Here is a 22,557-nt window from a genome sequence, read left to right as displayed (position 1 = left end):
ACCAGCAGTGCTTGGGCTTGGCTGTATTCCCCTTGTGTAGTTCCAGGGAGCCGGCTGGATCTGTGGTACAGTGAGCCCTTTATGAGTTCCAACTTGAGACCTGTTGGGAGAGTCCATTAGTTACAATCACTCAGGCAAGAGCAGCATCATTGCAGACATTGATTTAATGCACAGAGAGAATCAAAAGGGCAGAAACAACAATCAGATGGAGAGTACTGCTCTTCCCTTACACGGCCAAAAGAGTGCACGCAGAAAATATTTTGAAGAACACTATGGTGGATCTGAGCTCTGTAGTTAGACAGTTGCCTCCACTGCTCATTTTCTGTCTTTGGTTCTTAATGGCATATTGATTTATTATATAACTGGACTTTCACATGTTAGGTACAGAAAATGTTCTTACCAAACATTGCACCATTTTTTGTTTTCTGAAGTCTTCAATTCATATGTGTAGCGAATGATACGCTTCCTGGGTGGTGCTGTTCAGAAAAAAATAACTGTTTTAAGCTGCTCTTGGTATATGAAAGTAATCCATAAGCTTTACACTTGATGCAAAGATTTTTAGGCTGTTGGCAGGGATTCTATGTTTTTAAAAGTTTTTCTGTTTGCTGGATTTCATGTACTTTCATTTCCCTTTGAAGTGTTTGAGAGAGAGCAGAAGGGGAAATACTTCATTATGTCCATGAATTATTCAGGTACAGTTCTAGCAGCTAACATTACTTTAAATAGCTCAAGGTCTTTCTTTTTCCTTGAGTATGTCTCAGTTTTCATTCTTATGCTGATTGTATGCCATGTTCCTTTTTTGAATACAATTTTGATGAAGTACTATCCTTTGGCAATCTTTAGAAATCATTTCAGTCTTGAAGTAAGTATTTAATTCTGTTCTTCTCCAGCATCAGATATTCAGTGACCCTCAGTAGATACAGGTGAATTGTCATACATGTGAATTTACAAAAAATCAAATTATTCTCCCTAGAGTGTGTTTTCTATATACTCTTGTAAAAGCATTGATCTCAAATAGCCTCCCACATATATTTCTACAGTGAAGGAAAAAAGGAATCTGTAAAATTAAATATTAACATACTGTTACACTCTGAGAGGAATTTTACAAACCACATTTAGAACATCATTTCAATGGGGAGGCATGAACATTAAATCCTTACATTTTGGAAATATCCCTCCCTCTCCCACCAATAATATACGAAAATTCGTATTTAGAAAATAGTGAAGAACAATAACACAGAGGAAGACAATTAGAAAGATGTGCAGAGGCCAACATAAGAGGAAAGGAAAGCAAAACAGAACAGAACCCAAAGTGAGTTTAAAATACTGTCCTTGTAGTTCTAAAAATAACTTTGAAAATCCAGTGATCGCTGCATAATCACTTACACAAATGAGACCATTGCTATTATTTCGGGGGGGGGGGGGGGGGGGGGGGGGGGGAGAAAAGTGTTAAAAAATTATTCCCTTGAGGTTTAGGGTTTACCTGATATAGTCTAAAGAGGCAGCGGGGCAGAATTTCAGACAGTTGAGCAGAAATGCATTTCTCTGTGTGTGTGTGCCTGTACAAGACTTGGCTTTCCAAGAGGGGTGCCCATGACCAAAGCTCAACTGCTCCGTTGAAACTGCAGCAGCAGTGAGAACTTTGCAAGGCAAGCATCAGAGGAAGTGCAGTGACAAAACAGTGTCAAACAGTGCAAAGCTTGACCAAAAGATCCATTAAAGATTGAAATGTAGTCAATATGTTCACGTTCATGACAGTAAGGTTATAGCAATGTGTTTATAACTGGAGTTAATGTCTGTATACTTTCTTTAGCCATGGATGTGTCTGAGAGAAATGTTTTTGAACTGAATAATTGCAAACATTCCAGTGCTTCAGTCTTGTAACTTAAGTTACTTACTGGACCTCAGGTTCTCAAAGCTCTTGAAAAATCTCTGAGCAAATAGTCAAGATTTTGTTGCAGTATCACAGTACAGCAATAAAATGGAAATCTCAATCTGTGTAGAAGAACACAGAAATACACTGGAAAATACAAGGCTCCAGTTTCAACCTGTGTGTGGTAACCAAAAACACTGGTCAGGAAAAAAAATTGCATCTCCTTGCTCAGCAAAACAAGATTTGTCAGGGCTGAATAGCACTTGAAAAATATGCAGAAGTTGTTTGAGTATCACATTGACTAGGGATTGCATGTTAATTAGAATAAAATTACAAAATAATAGATACAGCCCTCCAAAAATGTTGGTAATGACAGAGAATCTGTGTCTGCAGCCTTCAGGATCTTGCTGTTACTTGATTATTTCTACTGTTTAGGAGCAAAAAGTCTAGAATGAAGATGTGTGAAAACATGAAGAAATGAATCTTTTGATTGGTGCCACTGATTACTGGCTGATTCAAAGGGGCAGATTTGTTACCTAAATCCAATTATTAAACTTGGTTTTGTGTATTAGTTATAAATACTCATGGGTTTACCTTGCTCTGTTTATATGTATTGGGCAACTGATACAGTTATGCTAGGTCCGTGTGAAATTGAATTACATTGCTTAATAAAATAATATATGTTAGTGTATTTGTGTATGCATATGTGTGTTTTATTGCCATTTTTGAATAGCAGAGTCAATTTTTAGAGAAGTATTCTGTAATTCCATAAGCAGTAATTTCACTAGGTATTTATATGTGTAAGTTGGTTATTTGGAATAATAATTAGGAAAAAACACATGGTAAAGGAGGCTTCATAAAGAGATGTTGTTTGCTTTTTATTATTTGATGAAGCCCAATGGTAGATTTGCGACCTGTTGCTTTGGGCATTTTATATTATTTACTACTGAAGCTGTTATTTATTCCAGCTTTCAGACTCATTTTTAGTGTTGTTGAACTGAACTGAACAGGTATAAAAATAATTAAATACTTGCCTATTCTGGAAAGGGACTAAAATTTATGTATTAGGCACTAGTTATCTTTTGAGTTTCCCTTATTAGGAAGGGAAACTGGGAAGGGAGAAAGAAGGTAGGGTACTAAGGTGTAGGAAGGAAATCCCCTTCAACAAGCCTGAGTAAACTTACTGGCTGGGGGGAGCTGTGTGCCTAGTACATCTCTATTATGAAAAGGTTTCAGCTGTTTCTGAGCTATACCCATGTAAATCACTGTGGATCTTTTGATACTAAAACCATTCTTAGGTCATATTACTTAAGAATGTTAAGAAATTTGTGATTAGGCCCAGACTAAGTTGAGTACCATTGAATTCAGTGAGTCCTATCTAAGATACTCAGCTGTCACATGAAAATAGTAGTTTATACTTGTGGTTGCTGAAAGAATTTTAAATATGAAATTTGTTTATAAGAAGTCACTGGTACCTTGAAATATTCTTGGATTAGCATCCTGTTCTGCTTACAGCCACTATTGGTTATCAAACATATCTGAGCCATTGTACGAATCACTGCTTTTTATTCTGAGTTAGTAATGTTTAAATTATCACTGCTAAATTCTTGTTTGAATAGAAACTTTTTAAAATAACAGTCGTAGGCCACCAAGTCAAAGGTGGAAAGGATGGTTGGCAAACTGAGTTTGTTGGTTTTTAAACTGGTTACAGGCTGTGTTGACCAGGAAAAACTGAGACATGCGGGCAAATGATTGACTAAGTGTGTTCACATGCTCTTCTCACAGGTTATGATCAGCTTCCAGATTGACTAGAAGAAAAAAGCACCATCATGTTAATTTTGAGTCTATTATAAAGGCAAAACAGTAGTAGAAGTCAAGCAGATAGTGGGAGTAGGGAGTATGTCTTAAGGCTTCTGAGGGGCTATTACAGAGTCAATAAAGAGGTTTTTTGCTCTGAGGTTGTGCCTTAACTAAATGGTTTCCCTACTAAAATAAATAAAAGGTATGCCATCCTAAATAGAGAACAAATGGTTCCTTGAGACCTTGATGGAAGAATTAATTTCTTTTTCTGTCTCTAGCAAAGCCTTGAAACTATTCACTTGGAATGCTCTTTAGGGCTCGATCTCTCTTATTTTATTTTTTTTTAATATTTAATTGTGTTATTCTTCAAAGACTGCTGCAGCAGTGGTGAGGCGAAGAATGGGCAAAGGGTCAAGAGATATTAAACTTTAAAGGAAATTTCAATTTTTGCTAATTGTCATAGCAACAAAGAGTAATGAATCCTGGTGAGGAAGCAGAGGGACAGAGGCCATTGGTGTGTACTCACAGCGGTACCACGGAGCTGTTCTGTGGCATTAGGCAGGTCATTCTGAGAGCTTGGCGCTCTTATTTTCTAATACCATGTTTTCAGAAAATATTACTTAGTTAGAACAGCCTTGGGGATCTAACTAATGCTCTCTGCTTGGGTGGGCTTTTATGCATTCTTGAGTTGCTTTTGGTTTGTGTCCATGGAAGAACTCTGCCCACGTGTGGGCGATTAGAGCAGGGCATCAGCTGGACTGCCATCATTGACATACTTGGTGGTGGAGCAGCCCTGTCAAAGCCCTTGTTCTTGCCATGATGGACAGTAGCTGCTTTTAATTTGTTTGGTCCCAGTCCTGTGATATGTCCCTTTATAAAGAACAAGTGAATTCCTGGGAACAGAGAGAGACTACTTCCCTGGAGGAGGTACTTAAAAGAAGAATGCACCCGGGCGGGGCTTTTCTTTGTCACTTTAGCTTGCCTGCTGTTGTTGATGCAGTCGAAGAGGCTGTAGGAAAGGGAAGGCAAAGGGGTCAGATGTGCTTTGGGAGGGCAGCTGGGAGCCCTCAGCTCAGGTGGATGAGAAGAGGTGCTGTTGTGTGGAGCAGGATGTACATCAGCCTTGCAGAACAGAGAGGATAGATGGAGCAAGGTTTGCCTCCACTCGGAGCGTTACTGGAAGTGAAGATCTTCCTTAAAGGCAGTAATGAGCTGGAGGAGAGTTGAATACAAACTTTTTTCTTTTGGTCCCTCTTAAACGGTTCTTCAACTCTTCGGTTTAGAAAATTGTGTTTCTGTTTGTGTTTGTTAATTCCAAATCAAATGGAATTTGTTTCTTGATGAAGGCTGTGAGTCACTGTGTTTTTGCAAGCAATCTCCCAGGATTTCAGCCCACACATAAATTACTGCATAAGATGTAGGAGATGCTCAATTAGCATGAATTCGTTGCTCCTTGCTAGTATAGCTTATCAAAGGATGCTCCGCATTAATATCAATGGATTCAGTCGGTCAACTGTAATATAGACAATAATTTTAATGTAAAGAACAAACCTGTGTACTCCAACCTTTTTACGTTTTGCCTTTATTGGCATGAAAAACTTTTAGCTGTTGCTTAAAAATTGAAGGGTTTGTTCTTCTGGACATTTTCACCAATTTTTTTTTTGTTACATTGATAAAACAATATATAAACAAAGTATGTCATATGTTCTCTGAGTTTAATATACCATTTGATTAAGCCTGAGTGCATAATAGCATCTAAATTTAAAATAGGAGCAAAAAATGTATCAACAGCACTAGCAAGGGATTCTGTCTCTCATAAGAGGTTTCTTGTGCTGATGGTAAGTCAGGGAAAGAATGCAAGAAAAAGTTCTTGTGTTACCTATGTGTTGTTTGTGAAAGAGTAGAAAACAGAGTTTGAAGAAATAATTACTCCAAAGGGTTGAATAGGTGCAAGTGGTGAGTAGGAATAAGAGGTGACATGTATTGTGGTGGGAAAATACTTAAAATAATTAGAAGGCACCAAAAAAATAATTGTTGGAACTGAAATCAAGAAGGGCTTTTACTGGTTTAATGTATCCTACTGTCATATTTGTCTACTTTCATTACAGCAGATTGCTATGCAGAGATCTCCCAGGCAGCTCAGTGCTTTGGGACGATAACCTGGCCTCTTTCACACCAATTTGTCATGTTACATTAGTTATATTAGTGTTGAGAGCATGTGCAGTGCATAGGGTGCCAGCATCCATCCCATGCAGCAACTAATGGCTTACTTGCCTGTGGATGGACTGAAGAATTGAGCCCTGCAATATTGCTTGTTGGTTAGCAAACAAAATGCTAAAGCAGCTTGAGAAGGCATTGTATTAGCTTTGATTAGGTGTTGGTGACTGTGGAGAAAATGGGTGTATTACCAGGTCAAAAGAAATTACCATAGAATAAAATACACATGGGAAGAAGATTGAGAATGACTATCCCTGTGTGTTAACCTGCCTTATCTGTCTGTGGTTAAGACTTGGCAAACAAAATTAATCACCAAATAGTAATGGGGGCCTAAGCAGCTACACTTCAGAGTCAGATTTCTTCTCTGTCTATGTAAGCCTTTGCCACCCACGTAAATACTTAAAAATTCATGAGTTGATAATTCATGCCTGAATTTCCTGTTTATGCTAAATTTGTGTCTCATTATCCTTTGGATAAATAGAACAGTAAATCTCTCTTCGAAGCATATTGGTAAGGGCAGGCAGTGCTTAGAATTTCAAAATTTAATAAAAAACATGCACTGATACTTTTATGTTGTGCTAAAAATAACATTTTTATTCTTCATAAAAAGTTATGCTTAAACTTGCAGAGACACAAAACCATCACTGAACAGTAAAAAAAAAAAAAAAAAAGTCGGGTAGATGGTATTACTTGTACTTCTGGGGTTTTTTGTTAGATATCTGAGATCCTCTAAAAAGAGAACGGTGACAAACACATTTCACCTTGGACAGTTGTTTGATACAATTTCTAACAAGTCTAATGTAAGCAGAAAAATTTTCTGTAGCTCCTGCTTAGACATGTTTTCCAGATCTGATTGGAAATTATTTTGTGGAGAGCAATTTGGCTAAAACATCTGTCTAAATGCTTCTTTTACTTTTCTTTCTTATTTTTTTATAATCTAAACTAGGATGTTTTGAATAACTTGGGTTCCTGTGAGTTGGATGAAGATGACTTAATGCTTGACTTGGAGTTCCTGGAAGAGCAGCATCACCATCGTTCTGGTAAGTCAGATAAACTCTGCCTGTCTTCAGTGAGGTATTGTTATTCTAGAAATACAAGGTAAATACGTGCAGTACAATTACTTGGAAATAAAAAGAAGTAATTTTCTTGGAAGGGGAAGAGTGGTATTCATTTCTTAGCGTTATTTCTAAATGTGTTTGTAATTAATCAGAAAAAGGCTCTTTACACAGCACTAGGACTTCATATGGTCAGTTATGAAATGGAAGTGATTTTTACAGCTACAGAAGAATTTCAGTACTGAGGGCAGACCCATCTGTTTTTCTAAATACCTAAAATGGCTGCTGCCTACCCCAGGCACTTAACAAAAAGAGCATTGCTGGAATAATTGCGATCACATTTTGTGTGTGCCAGAATAAAATTCTTGAAATAAAGGTTTGGCTTGAAACATGAGTGTAACTTGATCGTTTTTCTCATGGTTGGTTAAAGCCCTCTTGCACTGTCTTGATTAATAGCAATAAACTGTTGCGATATACTGTGCTTACTACCATTTTATAATAGGATTATGCAAGGTAAGTTGAGGGACCTGCAGTGAGGAATGCTGCATTTCCTTTGGCTGGGATGTGAGACAGCAGGGCCTTGTCTGTGAATAGGAGAAGTCCTGCTAACTCAGCAGGGTTTGGAGAGTCTTCAAGCCTCTGTGAGATTTGTGCTTGATCCCAGGTAGAGTTCTGAGTTTATTCTGTTGCGATGTTCTCTTCTGACAGTGCTGTGTGTTGAAGCATGAGTAATTCTCACCCTCTCTTTTACCTGCTGTTCCCTGATCGCAGTTTCTCCATTCACCCATGTAGGTGCCCAAAGTGCACATTCCTGCAGACTCATGTGGAAGTGGGGTTTTTGAGACATGTGCTGGCTGGTGTGGACCATCTTCAGTTCTGGTCCCTTCTTTGATGCAAATTTAGCAATGGTTACAGATAAGATGCTTGAGTTATGCTCCTTTTTGATATTTTCTGTGTATGATTATTCTGTGAACATATCTGCATTATCTCTATGATAATTCTGTTTAACCATTGTACTGTGCTTTTTAAACCCGTTTGTGTATCTACTTACAGGATGAAACAGCTGTTCCGTTTTCTTTGGTAGGGAGTAGGGAGCGTTGCAGCAGTAATATGTGCATGATCATAGTTTTCTAAATTATTGGGAGCTGGGATGCAGCAAATGAACTGCACAGAAAAGGTGCTTTCTAACCTGTACTGAATAATGCTATTAACTGGTTACAGAAAGTGAAATGACAGATAAAGAAATATGATTTCAAAAAGCCTAAAAACCAAAGATTACATTTTATAACATACAATCATATGGGGTTTAGACTTACGTGTTCCCTGGACCTGTTGGAAACAAATTAACTGGCAGAACCATTTTCCATAAATAAACTTCCCTAACATGTTGCACTTGGCTTGACCTTTGTTTTCCTTCTTTTTTTTCAAAGCACTGAATCAACAGTGAAAGAAAAGTTATGTCCAGTATATGATTACAAAGATTTGTAGCAGCTTCTGGAACAGTTAAGATAATAATGTCTGAGCGACGTACTTGATGGAGAAGTAATTAAGATGGAGATGTGATATGACACAAATTCTTCCTGCTCTTGGCTCATTATCCAGAGCAAATGAGGTGCTTTTAAAACATTGTCCTTTGAAGAATGGTGACCATTTCTATTCTGAGCCCTAATGTAGAGAGACACGTTGCAGTATGCGCATTGTCTTTTAACACAAATGTGTTTATTTTAGTAATATTTGCTGTTTGGTTTTATTTGTTTGGTGGTGAATCTAGCTGCAAAAAATTTAGGATTTCCCTAGCTGTCACAGTTGTTTTTAAGACTTGGAAAGATAGAGCCACAGTATGAGTAGACTCAATTTCACCAAATAAAGCTGATGTCTTTATATTGCATTAGGATGTGGCACAAAACGGTTAGTGTGGTTGTAAGTCATCATCTTAATTTGCATTAAGATATTGAGGTAATGTGCTTGATTTTTAGTGATTTACCGTTTGAATACCACTGAAGTGCATAAAAGCCTTGAACTAGATACTGACATCAGAACACTTTTAACAAATCGCTTTTCTGATTCCTGTGTTGTAGCCAACTTCCAGGATTTAAGAATTCAACAAAAATTCTTTTTTACTAATTCCAAGTCAGTCCACTCTCTGTTTTCATTTCCGGGCTTCATTGTTTTCTTCCAAGAGGCATCTCTATTCATACCTGAATAGAATTCTTCTAAACTTCTTCATTTAAGTTATATTATCAAATATTTTTAATGCGATTTTTTCTACAGGCATCAGGATCATGTTGAAGACATACAGTTAATTTAATGCAGAGCTTTGCACTTTTGTAAGTGCATCAGATTGAAAGTGATCATACTTCTGGGTGTGTACATCTAAGCTCTTTCAGGTAATTGGGAGGCAGTGTATGTTTTTTAAAAGTTCTTTAATCCTGCCCACTTCAGAAACAAGAAGACAACAGATTGCACATGGTGGATGAGCCAGTACTGTTATCGTAGAATATATTATTCTAATGGCATTTGAATAAAACCAAAGGACTGTTTAATTCTTGGAGTATATGACTGGTGTAGAGTAGATGATTTTCCGTAATTTTTGCCAGTAGCAGGTTTGTTGAACTCTTTGTAAAGGCTTTTTCAAAACAATGGGCTTGAGAGTTTACCTATGGCTCGCTTCAGTAAAATTCAGTCAAGACAATTGCAGACATACAGATTTGTGAGCCTCCTTTTCCTTGTGGGTATGTGCTGTATAACTTATGTTATGTCAGCTTTACATATTTAAGCCATTTTATTGCACTGTTTTTTTACCTTCCTAACAAGTTTCTCTAATACTTGCAAGGTATCTGAGTATCTTCATGCTGAAGACAACTGAGAGTTAATGCATGTGTTCTTAGTCTGTTATCAAAATAAAGGTGTTCACGAGTATACAAATACTGCACAAAATGCCGTTTTTTTAATGGAAACATTAAAATTATGCTCTTCTGAAAGTTAAAGGTATTAGCAGTACTGTGACTATTTGTAGTACAATAAAAATCCTGTTGATGTTCTATATACAGATGCTGATTGTAGCATTTACTTGGTTAAGGCCATCAGTCCTAGAGCCATATTGCCATTCACTTATACCCCATGTGGCTCTTGATGAACAATTCTCTGGGGAGTTACTATGGGGAGAAATGTTCCAAGAGAAGCTCTGTTCAGTATTTTAGCAAATAGATTGAAATATGAAGAGGTATAATTGGAAAATTATTCAGTTCTTTCTTCAGTTGTTACAGAGGGATAACTAAGGAATAGCTAAGAATAACTATTCTTCAAAAGGCTATGAAAATTTATAATGACAAATTGCATGAAGACAAGGGCTAACATCACATTTCTAACTTCAATATCACAAGCTATTCCTTGGTCAGGAGGCCGTATACAGCACGCTGTGTCATTTAAACGTAGCAGTCCTGAAGAGTACTGCCCCAGTTAATAAGCACTGTTGATGAGTTGATTGATGGTGACTTGAGAATTCTCTTAAACACCATTAGGAGCTTCAGTTTTTTAGAGATTTGTTAGTTAGGACACGATTTACAGTAGTTTCTGCTTTTAGCTCCTGTGGCTGTAAAGAAAAGTGTTTGTTAGTGGGAGGATATGTCTCTGTCTTTGTCCTGAAGCTGACAATATAATACTCATTTAACAAAATAATTGTATCATATTGATTTACCATAATTTTAGTGACCACTTATGAATAGAAAATAAGATTATACTGGAAAGATTTCTGGGAGAATTGGCTATTAAGGAGTTTTAAGAGGAGCTACGAGCCAGTTGGCAGGCAAGGAGATGTTGTTCCAGAAAGTGCAATCTGTGTTAATTAAAATACAGAGATAGAAAGGAGAAAGAGACCTCTTTCACTGTTTGCGGCAGTTTTTATTTATTTATTACCCCAACTCATTTTTTACTCGTATTCTTGCTCTGTCTCAGCTTTTCCCTAATGAGCTGGTTGCCCTCCAGCAGCATCCTCAGGAAATGGGGTTCCTGCAAAAAGGTGCTATAAATCCTTATGAGTACTACCAAATCAAAAAATATCCCGAACTTTTTTCTCTAATCATACAATAGAATGTAAGGAGAACCTGCAAACCTCTGGCAGATGCTTCTACTTTGGATGTAGATACCTGTGCTTTCCTGGTTTTAGCATGGCTTCAGAAGTCTGGAATTTCCTCATTTCCGGTTTTGTCTCCTTAAAAGCGAGTTTACTGCTTTAATTTACTACTTTAGCTTGTTTGAAAGGCTGTATTCTAGAGATAAAGAATGTAAGACAGAGACTTTTTATTATCCCACCTAACACAATTGCTTTGAAATTTAATAAAATAATGTTTATACAGTACTTGGTGAGCGCAGAGCGCTACTGCATGCAAATTCAAAATGTTAATCAGTGTGATTTGCTGAGAGTTTTGCATACTGTTCTTAAGCTGGAATGCTTAAAATGAAGCATAATATGACATACGTGGTGAGTCTTGAGGGTGCTTTTTTATTAATCTAAGTAAATTAGACTTTTAAAATATGCTGCAGCGTTGATTTCCGGTTGTAAAATAATGAAGTCAGTGGTTTCTATAGCGGGAAACCATTGCAGGCTTATGGAAAGTGACAGCATTAATTTAACCTCATTCATTTTCCTTTCCCCTTGTGAAACATGACAGATTTGATTCCAAGTATTGATTAGTCAAATGCATGAGGAAGACCTTTATATTCAGTGATACAAGCAGTGGGGAATTTATTCAAGCAATGCACGTTAATGTGTGTGAGTTGTGTGCTGGTGTTGTGCCACAGCCTATTGAAAACCAAATGGTTTTATGTGGTTGGTGTTGTCATTAAATCAGGACTGTAGTAAATGCCAGCCTTTTTTGGAAGTTCACAAAGCACACCTATCCAAGGGCTTTGGTAATTCCTTAAGTATTTGCCATTGGTGGCATGGAACAGGTGCCCTGCATCTTCCTACAAAGATGTGTGTGTGTACCTGGGATTTGCAGCGAGCGGTCCGGCTGAGAGTTGGGGGACTGCTCCTGGTGCTGAATATTAAACACATGCTCCTGTCTCTTCCCTGTCAGGCTCCACACTACGCAGTGACTATTCATGGGTGTGATATTGATTAGCTGTGTACCTAGACTGGCCTGTGCATCCATCATGTTGTGGCTGGAATGCTTGCTGAATAGTTTTGAATAATGTAGCTTGCTAAAATTTTTAGGAGAGATTTGTCTTCGGCTGGTGCTTTGGCCGTTTTGGATTTAATGCCTCAGCCTAAGCTGAAAACCTGTGACCCAGTGTACACATGAAGCATAGTTACTTCACCCAGCATATTTCAGAAATGAAATTATTTATTTTATTTGCTGGGGGTAAAAGAAGTGGAAATATGAAATTTTATATGAATATGAAACTTTATAATCCATCAAAATCCATCAAAATGTTATTTAGCTATTAAAAAACCGAAAAATTTCAGACATGGAACACATTTTGATCAAACCTAAGTTAAGACAATCTCTGTTAGAAGTATTTTAAGTGTGTTCTTAACTCTGGTAATACATGTTTTGGTACTTGCTCAAGGTTTATCAGTGAAATGGCAGATTACAGCATGGGTTTTGCAGAATGAGGGGAAGGCAGACAGGTTTTTGAGATGGACACACAACTTAAAAATACGTAATGTAAATGTTAGATTAGGCATTCATTATATCAGAATGTGGTCTACATCACTACGTTAGGCATTAGCAGCCTCACCAGCAAAAGCAGAGTGTACTGCTTTTTTTTAGGAAGCAAACATCTGGCATATTTGTATTGTATTTCTTTCAAATCCAGCTAGCCTGCAGATCAATTGCCATCAGCACCCAGCCAAACTAAACTGTTCATGTAATGACCTGGTCATATTAATTAGGTAGTTGCTGAGTTATTTTGAATGTGATGAACAAACTGTGTGAAAATTCTGTGGTGAGTTTGGAGTTCCTCCTGTGTCTGTTAATTCAATGTAGTAATTATTTTTAGTAATTTTTTAATAGATGGTAGGAGTGCTGCGCTGTGATGAAACTCCTTTGGTCTTTTGGTGGTTATTTTTTTGACCAGGAGTTTGTCAGTGCAAGGAAAGCAAATTTTTCAGAGGTTTTAATTTGCTTTTAAATGGATAATAGGAAAAAAATACCCTAACTATGCATTTTTATCCAACAGTTGCTTAGAACTAGAGAAGAAATGCTTAGGTAATTTGAATGTATTACTTTGCTTGTGAATGTGTTGTTGGCAGCAGATTGTTTCTGTGTTCATGAACAATAACCTATTTTGATTTTTAATTGGAACAGGACACTCAGCTCCTTGAGCACTTCTGAAACACTCATCATTGCCGAATGCTGTCTTTTAGAGTTGTGTTACAGATCACGTTAAACTAGAGCAGCATTTCTTTAGATTTCTGCTTGAAATACGTAATAGCAGTTTGGTTTGTACTTGCAGGTTTTCAACAGAATAAAGATTGTGACAGTAAAGTAATAGAGAGCTCTGTGTCTCTGCCAAAGAGCAGGTTTAAAGATTATTTAGCTAACTAGCATCTTGCACTGTCACTACACATGCTGGATAATAAAGTAATAAAAAAGTAAGCAGTACTAATAATGAACAAACAAAAAAATGATGTGTGAATTCACTACATTAATTACAGCACTATACAGATATCCTAGCACCAATTAAAAGGGACGTTCATGTTAGTTTTCAGTTTTGCAAGAGAAAAGGATATGTTGAATAAATGCCTGCAATTCCTCCATCAAACTTCCTGTGGTTAAGGGAAAGCAGTATGAGCCAGAACTGTGGCCAGACTGATTTCATACATACATCTCAATTCCAGCATGGATTTGAAGTATGGAGTGGAGAGTCACATGCCACTATCTAGAATACATATCTAGAAAAAGTTGTACCAGAGGGACTTTTTTATATTTTCAGAATGACCTATTCTACTAAGCCGCACATTTTCCCCTGAAGCATTGTTTAATAAATATTGCACAGTAATGGAATAACTTAAGGTCTCCAGGGAATGAAATAAAACTTGTCATCTTCTAAACTCTTCTAACGATGATTTACAGTTTCTGAAAGAGCACTGAGCATGGAGGAAAGGGATTTTTGCAGGGTTTGCAAACGGAAGTATGTGTGGTGGTATTAAATAAAAAGAGCGTATTTGTGTTAGTCACAAATAACCATTGCACACTTGTGGCTAGGCCTGCCTTAGGACTCTGGAAGTGTAAATTGCTGAGAGTAAGGAGAAGAAGAATAATGAAGCTAGTGTTAAATTGGAATGGAACTAGTTAGAAATCATAGGCTAGTACAAGGTTAGTCTTCCAGCATCCTGGAGAACCCTGGTCCATATTCTGGAAAAGAAATACTGGATTGAGAGTCCCGTTTCTGTTCCTTTATTTATGTAAACAAATGGTGCAGTCTTATTTCAGTTTTAATTGAGAAAAACAAAACAAACCACAACCTATAACTGCTACCAAATTAACTTTATCCTAAATCTTTTTTAGTGTATTTTACTTTAAAAGTTGAGTTGTAACCAAACCTAGTTGATGAGCCACAGGAGGCATGTAAGACTAGCTTCTAGCTGCACTTTCCTCAGAATATGTTTAAAACATGTCTGGAATATAGGTAATTTGCCTGTTCTGTGTGTTGTCAGTGGATCAAGGAAAATATCAGCAAATTGGCATTTTTAGCTCTTTGTTTTGGTGTGAAGAGTGGTGAAGGACTGATATATTCAAATGGTGTATGTTAGATCCCTATCTGACTGTTACAAATTTTATTAGCGATATGTACTTGTAAATCCTACTCAGTTAAGTGGAGCAATATCACAGAGCATCACATTATAATTTAGATACCATGAGATTTTTTTCTTTAATAGACAAGAAGGGCAAAAGAGCAGAGTCGTGAACTTCAGTGTCATTAAAGAATAGAGTGAGATGCATTTGTATGGTTATCATGGAACAATTAGATTCAGAGTCTGTATCTCAATTTCCTGCTCTTTCATAATTACAGTGTGACATTCAGTTACAAATCCTTATTCATATTGGTATGCTCAACCATCATTTACTGAAAGAACCAGGACAGTAATTAAATTAGGCAGATTGCCTTTCTTCATTCCTTTGATTTTTTACATATATTGAGATGAAACATCATCTTTAATAATATCTGCAGGCAGAAAATAAATGCAATAATAAACATTATGACAAATCAAAGCATACTGTCCTATTTAAAGCAATTCTACACTTCCAGATGGCAAAGTTTAAGTAGGATGCCAAATGCTGCTTTTCCGTCCCGCTTTTGAAATTTACAAAGATCTGGACTGGAAGTCTTGCTAAAATGAAAATGTGATGAGAACTTTAGAGGAGTGTGGCCTGTCTTCTGAGTTCTGTGAGAGATTTAGGGGGTAAGAGAAACAGTTACGAGCTCACAATTATTTTGCAGGACAGCCATAACTCTTTTTATATAAAAAGCAATCGCTCCTTCCATACAACTTCTGCAGTGATCCTACTTCAAGATCAGACTGAAATTGTATGTGAGTTAGTGATGGCTTTTGACATTTTGAAATATTTTTCTCTGGGGTCATTGTAGCTTCACTCTTAGGTAAAGAAATAAATAGTAGTCTGATAGTTAAAACTTGGATCTATCTAGGTCTCCTGGGTTGAGGTGGGTTCTCTGATAGTGATTTCCAGCATTACCATGGGCTTGTCACTTAATTTACTTGTGGTACGTAAAGTGGTACTCCAGTAGGCAGGGGGGTTGGCATTAAAGGTTGAGAGATACTCATACCAATGGGATGGAGCTGCAGCCATAACTAGAGTCATTTCAGTCTTTAGAGGCCAATTATGTTCTGGTTTGTGCCTCTTCATATGTCATTCCAGGAAGTGGAGCAGACACTGCCATTGCTGTTGCTGGTGTGTCTGCTACTGTTACTGCTCCTGTGATTTTTTTATTTTCTTCTGCAGAAAAAGTGCCAAAGCAAATTACAAATTTGTTTATATAACAGGAGGAAAAAATATTGCAAAAGCCTATCATACTAATCAATTAAAGCTTGGGCTCAAATATAAATTACTTTTTAAATATTTCCAAAATCCATCATTGCTGAAAGATTGGGTCAAATCTGCTGTAGTGTTTGAAAATGTTAGGTGACTTTATTGTTGTATGTCTTTACCTGAATCTGTTGTGATGAGAGAGCCTGTTGTCACTTCTTTTGTCCCTGTGAATGTTCTGTCAAATACTTCATATTGTTTGGATTTTGTTGAATTTTATTTATGTTTTAACCTCCAACTTCCCTTGAGGGGGAAGGAATTCTCAAATAAATGCTGTGCAGGTAGTAAGCCCTGAGATTTATTGCAACTTAGGTTTGGCTTTAGAGGGAGGATCAATAGGTAAAAAATGCTTTGGAGGTTGGTTGGGAGTACAGGGTCTTCCTGAGAATGTTTTGTCCTCTTGGGGACTCCTAGAAAGAAGCCTTTGATTTTGGTTTGTATAGCCTAGCTCGTTTTCTGCAGTAAGGACATTGTACACCTTTCTTTGCCAAGGGAACAATTTGAGATAAACTCTGAAAGGTAACCTTGAAGAAATTTTCTGGTTGTACCTTGTGCACATAGGCTTATTTTAGGAATGTTCAATATGACCCAAAGTGAATAATGCCCAGCCATCTCCTTAACACATTCCAGTTCTCAGAATTCTTCCATGCAGCCCTTACTGTAGGGAACAGCTTTACAATGGAAGTTTGTCAAAGCTTTACAATGAAAGTTTGTCAAAGCAAAGTTTGCCTGCCACTGCTCCAGTAGCTTTGTGAAAGGACAATGCATTCCTTGTGCCTACTGAGGGTAACATCAGTGTTACGGGGTTTGGGGCTCTTTTTCCCCCCTGTTTTCATAATGTTGTGATGTCTTTGGGAAATAGATTCTGTTTCCAGTTGAGATTAAAAGGAAAGTGTGGTTACAGTGGGAAATATTCTGAATGCACGTTTAAGAACAAGAAACAAGTGTTTGGTTGCAGGGTGGGTAACACGTATATGCATGGATCTGCAAGTGGCAAGTCATACACAAATTGTCATTACACCAAATCTGTGTGAATCTGTGGGTATCCCTAAACTTTTCTTTTTTTTTTTTTTTTTACACAGCACTAAGCATTTATGAGTTTGATATTTAAGGAGTTGCTGAACCATGCACTAGGCTGTGAAAAGTTGGTTACTGGACACTGGCCCCATGCAGCATCCCTCAGCCCATGGTGCTGTGTGTGTGTGCTTAAAGTAGCCTTTGTATAAATGTCTGTACCTAAGGACTAGCCATGTACATAAATGTGAAACACCTGACAGACCAAAGGCATTCCTCTGAGCTGTTTCAGTGTTCAAAATGCTTTAATTCCTTACATCCAGCTTTGGATAGTGGTGCTTGTTTGTGATACAGTAACTGCCGAATCTGGAATGGTGAGAAATGAAACAGAAAATTGATGGTAAGTAAGTGTAGTGCTCTTTGGTAGCAGGATGGATTATGTGCTCATTTTCACTTCTCTTTCTAAATCTTTCCAGCCCTGCAAACACAGTTCACGTGTGTTTTAGGAAAAAAAGGATTAAAGCAACGTCTTTGCAAAGGCTAAGGAAACCAGAGAGGCCCTAGGGCCTGAGAAACTGTTGTGAAAGAAAAAAAAGTTGGTAGTAAACTTCTTTTTATTATAATAGATTGATTTTGCCGACTGTTAAAAGCCCAGGCATCATGATTATCCTGTTGAACATCTACCTGACTTGACCAATTTTTTTCTCACAGAGGTTTTTCTTTAAAAAAAAGCAATTCACTATAAAAATATACTTATTTGGAGATTGAAAAGCAGGCAGCAGATAAAATGAAAGTACAGCTGTGTTATAATATTATTTTTGTGCTTTTTCCCAAAGCTGTTAATTTCACAGAAAATAGTTTTGACAAGTCTCTGTATTTCTAATACATTTTCTTCTTGAATAAGACACGAAATAACTCGATTTTGAAGGTTCAATTTCATTGTTTTCTTCCCTACTTAATCTTTAATTTGTTTGTCTCATTTGTAGATTTTTGCAGGATTGGGGGTTCAGGAAAAAGTATTCTTTATGCTTCTTACTGATGTGATGTACTTGTAAATTACGGGGTTTAAGCTACAACGACATAAATACATTACTTAACCATCTTACTGTCAGCATGTGCTGGATTAAATGCAAATAGCTCCTGGTTCTAAGCATATTCAGTCAAACCCCTCAGTTTGCAAATACAGCAGACTTGTATTCACAGATGGGCTGTGTGGAGTTACATGGAGAAACTGGTGGCTGTGTTTTTGAGCATCTGGAAGAGGGATGGTTTTGGCTGTGGGACAAGGTTGACCAGGCAAAAGTCATTGCCTTGTACTGAATTTTTATGGGAACTCATCCTGTGATCCTTTGACACTGAGTTCACAAAGGTCATAAAGAGTAGGGGTAAACGGAAAGGGGGAAAGAAATGAATAGAGGTAAGAAGGAAAACTGGTATGGAAAAATTTCACTTTTAGCTTCTGGGAAAAATAATATGCTTTGGAATGAAGTTTCTCTAAATTTGGTTCAGAATGATATATGACAAGCAGCTTAAAAGAATTTTTCAAACTCTCCCAGCTTTCCAATACCAGCAGAAGTATTATTCTGTCCCTCTCTTCTGAAAAGAAATCAAGAGGTTGAAAGAAACCCAGGTAATTTGTGTTCTGCAGGCTGTGGGGTTCATGAGCAGGGGTTGTCTGTAACGCATGTGTTCCTCCTGCATGTGCTGCTCACCCTCGTCCCCGCAGCAAACACAGAGGAAGGAGTGATGGAGACCTGTGTTAGGTGGTACATCTAGTTTCACAGCAGCCTGCACTCTTACCTCATCTGCAAGAGAAGCTCCTGAGGATTTCTTCCCTTGGAATAATGAGCTGCTGAATCAGCTCAGTGGTGTGGTGCTAGACGGGTCGCAAAGGATATGCAGCAAGGCCAGAGGAGGTGGCAGAAAACACTGCGCTTCCTTTCAGTGGGAGAATTTATATTTCCCGTATTTTCAAGTTGTAGGTAAAGAAAGATACTTCCAGTCATGTCACTTTCTTCTTAACTAAGAAGTGAGGTTATTTTGCTTCCCCTTCCACAGTCACATTTAGCACATATTTTCTTCTCTTACCTGCCAAGCTTTCTGTAGTTTCCTGAAATATGCAGGAGCCTATGTTACCTTAGATGGCATTTGGATTTATTATGATTACAGATTTATAAAATCAGTTACTACTTCTGCAAATTCAGCTCATTTTGGAGCTGTCATGCAAAAAACCACCATTACTTTGTCATCTTTAGTCCTTGACCTAATTCTGTTTGTGTTCTATTAAAGAAATGTGGCTTGATGGGCTTCTTTCTACTGTGCATTCTTGTTCACAGCTCATATTGAGGTGTGAGATGCAGACAGCCTGTATATTTTCAACCTTTGATTAGTTCTTGATTTCAGTTAAGTTTATTCAGGTAACTAATATTTGAAACTGTAGGTCAAAGATGGTAAGTCTTGCTTTCAGGCTTAGAAGTCTGGACAGCTGAGATAAGTTTGACAGGTTTTTATAGCTATAATGATGAAGAATTCTGTCTCCCAGTAGACTGTTTTGTTTCTTATGTTGTAGAATGGAATCACCATGATTATTTAATAATGCTAGTTGTATTTATAAATTACAGTTTAGGCATTCTGGAGTCATCAGAAGTCCTTGGAGATTAGAGTCCTTTCTAATTATGTGTAGGAATAAATTGTCCCTATACTTTCTGCTGCAAAAATTTATTTGAAATTTTGATATCTGATCAGTGCTTAGGTCACTGCATTTACTATTCTGTTCAGCTTCTTATCTGTATGAAGGATGATTCAGCATGTTTTATATTTACCACTTAGCCCTTTGATCTAGCCTTTTAGAGTTCATTATAGATTCAAATTTATTCTATGTCCTCACTCATTTGTATAAATGCATGTTCACTACTTTTGGGGAAAAACATTACTGGTGTATCCTTGATTACTAGAAAAAACATGTTTTTCCTTTGGGAAACAGGAATTTTTTGGTGCTTCAAGAATTTGCTTTGAGAACATCTCAGTGGAGAATTGAGAATATATTTAGCCTAAGGCCCATAACTACCTCCCCTGAAGTCAGGGGGATTGTACACTTCGATTTAAGCTCATTCATAAGTGACCTCAGTCCTTAGAGCCTGAACTTGTTACATCCAGTGCCTCCTGTGAGACTGATTTTTTTATAGCTACTCAGGTTCTGTAATTTGCCTTAAATACAATTGTGCTGTGGCTAAAAGTATATGTGAGTACAGTATTGCTAACATATGGTAAAAGACTGAACTGCATAGGAAATTCGTAGTTATAGCTAATGTATGGACTGATTTATTAGCAATAGCAGCATAGTTTAGAGGAACAAAAGGTCATATTGCGGGTAATGATTATTTTTCCAAAAAATAAATTTGGGCATGCCATCTCTGTTTAATTTCAGGTGTTTTCCAAGAATGGATATTGAAAGGAGGAGATTTGAAGATAATACAAAATTTTTATTTATGTTGCAAGGAAAATTAGAATTGGTAGCAAAGCACAGTGTGCTTATTTAAATTAAAATATCTTTTTGAGGAAAAAAAGTGTTCAGAAAATACTCCTCCCTTGTGAGTTTTAGTCCATAAAAATTGCTGTTTTCTCAAAACAATGAGGACATAATATCTGACTATTTCTTGATCATCCAAACAGTGTAGAAATAGGTAGTAAGAAGGCTTCATTCCTAAAGAAAATTTTTATTAAGCAGATTTATTTTTTTTATAACACTTGATACACTCAGCAGTCTGATCAGACCTTGGAAGCAATTATGAGGGGTAGAAAGGAAGCCCACAGCAAAAATAACTTATTCAAGGTTCATTTAGATGAGGTTAATTTAAAATCTCAGCATGCATTTTAACCTGCTAGACTCCTGTTCAGAAGTGATGTGAGACTGGTTCTTTAATATAAAGCAGAAAGAGATTAGAAGCTGATTAGGTCCTTTGCTATCTCTGATCTTAAATAAATTAATTTTGTTTCTCTTACCTAAATATAGTGCCTGGATATTTGGCATCTATCAGAAGAAATGATTGAGGGGGCTATATTACTTATTGTTGCGAGTAATTTCCAGTGTCACCACAGCAAGTTGAATTGTCTGGGTCTAACTTTATCTTTCCTGGCAGCCTTGATCACATACATAGGTTCCTAAATAACTAAAGGAATAAAAAAAAAAATTAAATCTGAATAGGGGATTCTTAATTAGAATATTTGATTTTCTTACCTGACCAAAGACCATAATCTCACAGTTTCATTTCTGATTTTTCTATCTTGAGCATGTATTTTTGAATAGACTTTCCCAATAGGTGACTAAAAGTGCTTCCTTTTCTTCCACACAAGATTTTTTGAGCACAGGATATTTATAGGCTTTTCCATCTCTGACATGATCTAATACTAACATCCAGAATAGCCCCACTGGGAAAAATTAGTCAAAACACAGTGAAAGACTCAGAGGTTATTTTGTAAGAGCTTGTGTGTTATGGAATCAAATCACAATTTCGGGAAAAGCAGTTTTGTCTTAACAAGCAGAGGCTAAATCTACTGTGTTTTAATGGCATCTTAGCTCCTACCTGAGTATGCAGTCTGTGCCATTAAGTGATTTAACCTCTATTCCTTACCCTGCTGTTTAGGTACCAAGTAATCAAATAATTCATGGGGGTATCATGCACTGATTAAAGTGGTTTTATGGAATTGCGGAGCACTGACAGTTCAAGTATCAGATGTTATGATTTGATAAAAATCAGAATGCTGTCCGTATTTTCTTTACCTGATGAAGTGTGTGCATACAGTAAGTGTGCAGTAAGCATTTCTGCATACATATATGCATGGGTGCAGAAATAAGGGAGGTTAGGTACAGACTGCTTACAGGAAGGAGTTGGTCTATGAAGCCATTGTTCTTTAGGTTGTTAATAATGTGGCGAGCTGTAATTTTTCATGTGCTGGTGCAGCTTTTCATACTTGGCAGAACTTGGCCTTCTGCACTTAAATGATCTCGGTAGTTTTGGTGGTTTTTTTTTTGTTTGTTTTTTGTTTTTTTTTTTTCCTTCTTCTATCTTGTTATTCATATGCATTCTGTGCAGTATAGCTATCCAGATTGCAAGAATAAGCTAATAACTTTTCCTGCCTTTTAGTGTACCGAAGTATTTTAAAAATAATAGCCAGTGTGCTGTCTGAGCAGAGGATAGGATTTAGAAACATTTATCTGTTTGTGTGGGGCTTTTTTCCAGTTTTTTACCGTAGGATTTAATGTAGTAGCTTAAAAAGTTGTAATTGTAATTTACCATAGCAAGTACTATAATGAGTGTTATACTGTATTTATTGTATGGCTTTGGACTGTTTTCTGTGATGTTTTTTCAAACCCTTTTCCTAAACTGGTGCTAATTCTGACAAATTACCATGTACTGTCTGTGAAGATTTAAGTGTGTTTGTGTGAGATAGCATTAGAGAAACAAGACTTCTTGCATGCTGAAAATACTTAAAATTCCTTGTTTATTTTTCTTAATTCTTGAGGTGGCAGCCAAGCAATGCTGCT

The 22,557-nt window shown here is 37.0% G+C and overlaps 1 protein-coding gene across 6 annotated transcripts in view; it reads left to right on the top strand.

Moving 5' to 3' along the window:
• CCSER1 (coiled-coil serine rich protein 1) overlaps nucleotides 1-22,557 on the top strand; it is a 627,487-nt gene that overhangs the window by 112,090 nt on the left and 492,840 nt on the right. For all 6 annotated transcript variants that reach the window (XM_032109386.1, XM_032109385.1, XM_032109387.1 and 3 more), the window contains exon 4: nucleotides 6,837-6,930. In XM_032109386.1, coding sequence (XP_031965277.1) covers nucleotides 6,837-6,930 — 94 coding nt within the window. The remainder of the gene's footprint in view (nucleotides 1-6,836; nucleotides 6,931-22,557) is intronic.

The sequence above is a fragment of the Corvus moneduloides genome, chromosome 5, assembly GCF_009650955.1.
Source record: "Corvus moneduloides isolate bCorMon1 chromosome 5, bCorMon1.pri, whole genome shotgun sequence".
NCBI lineage: Eukaryota > Metazoa > Chordata > Aves > Passeriformes > Corvidae > Corvus > Corvus moneduloides.
Note: the sequence above shows the minus strand (reverse complement) of the source record. Positions and strands in the feature narration are given on the sequence as shown.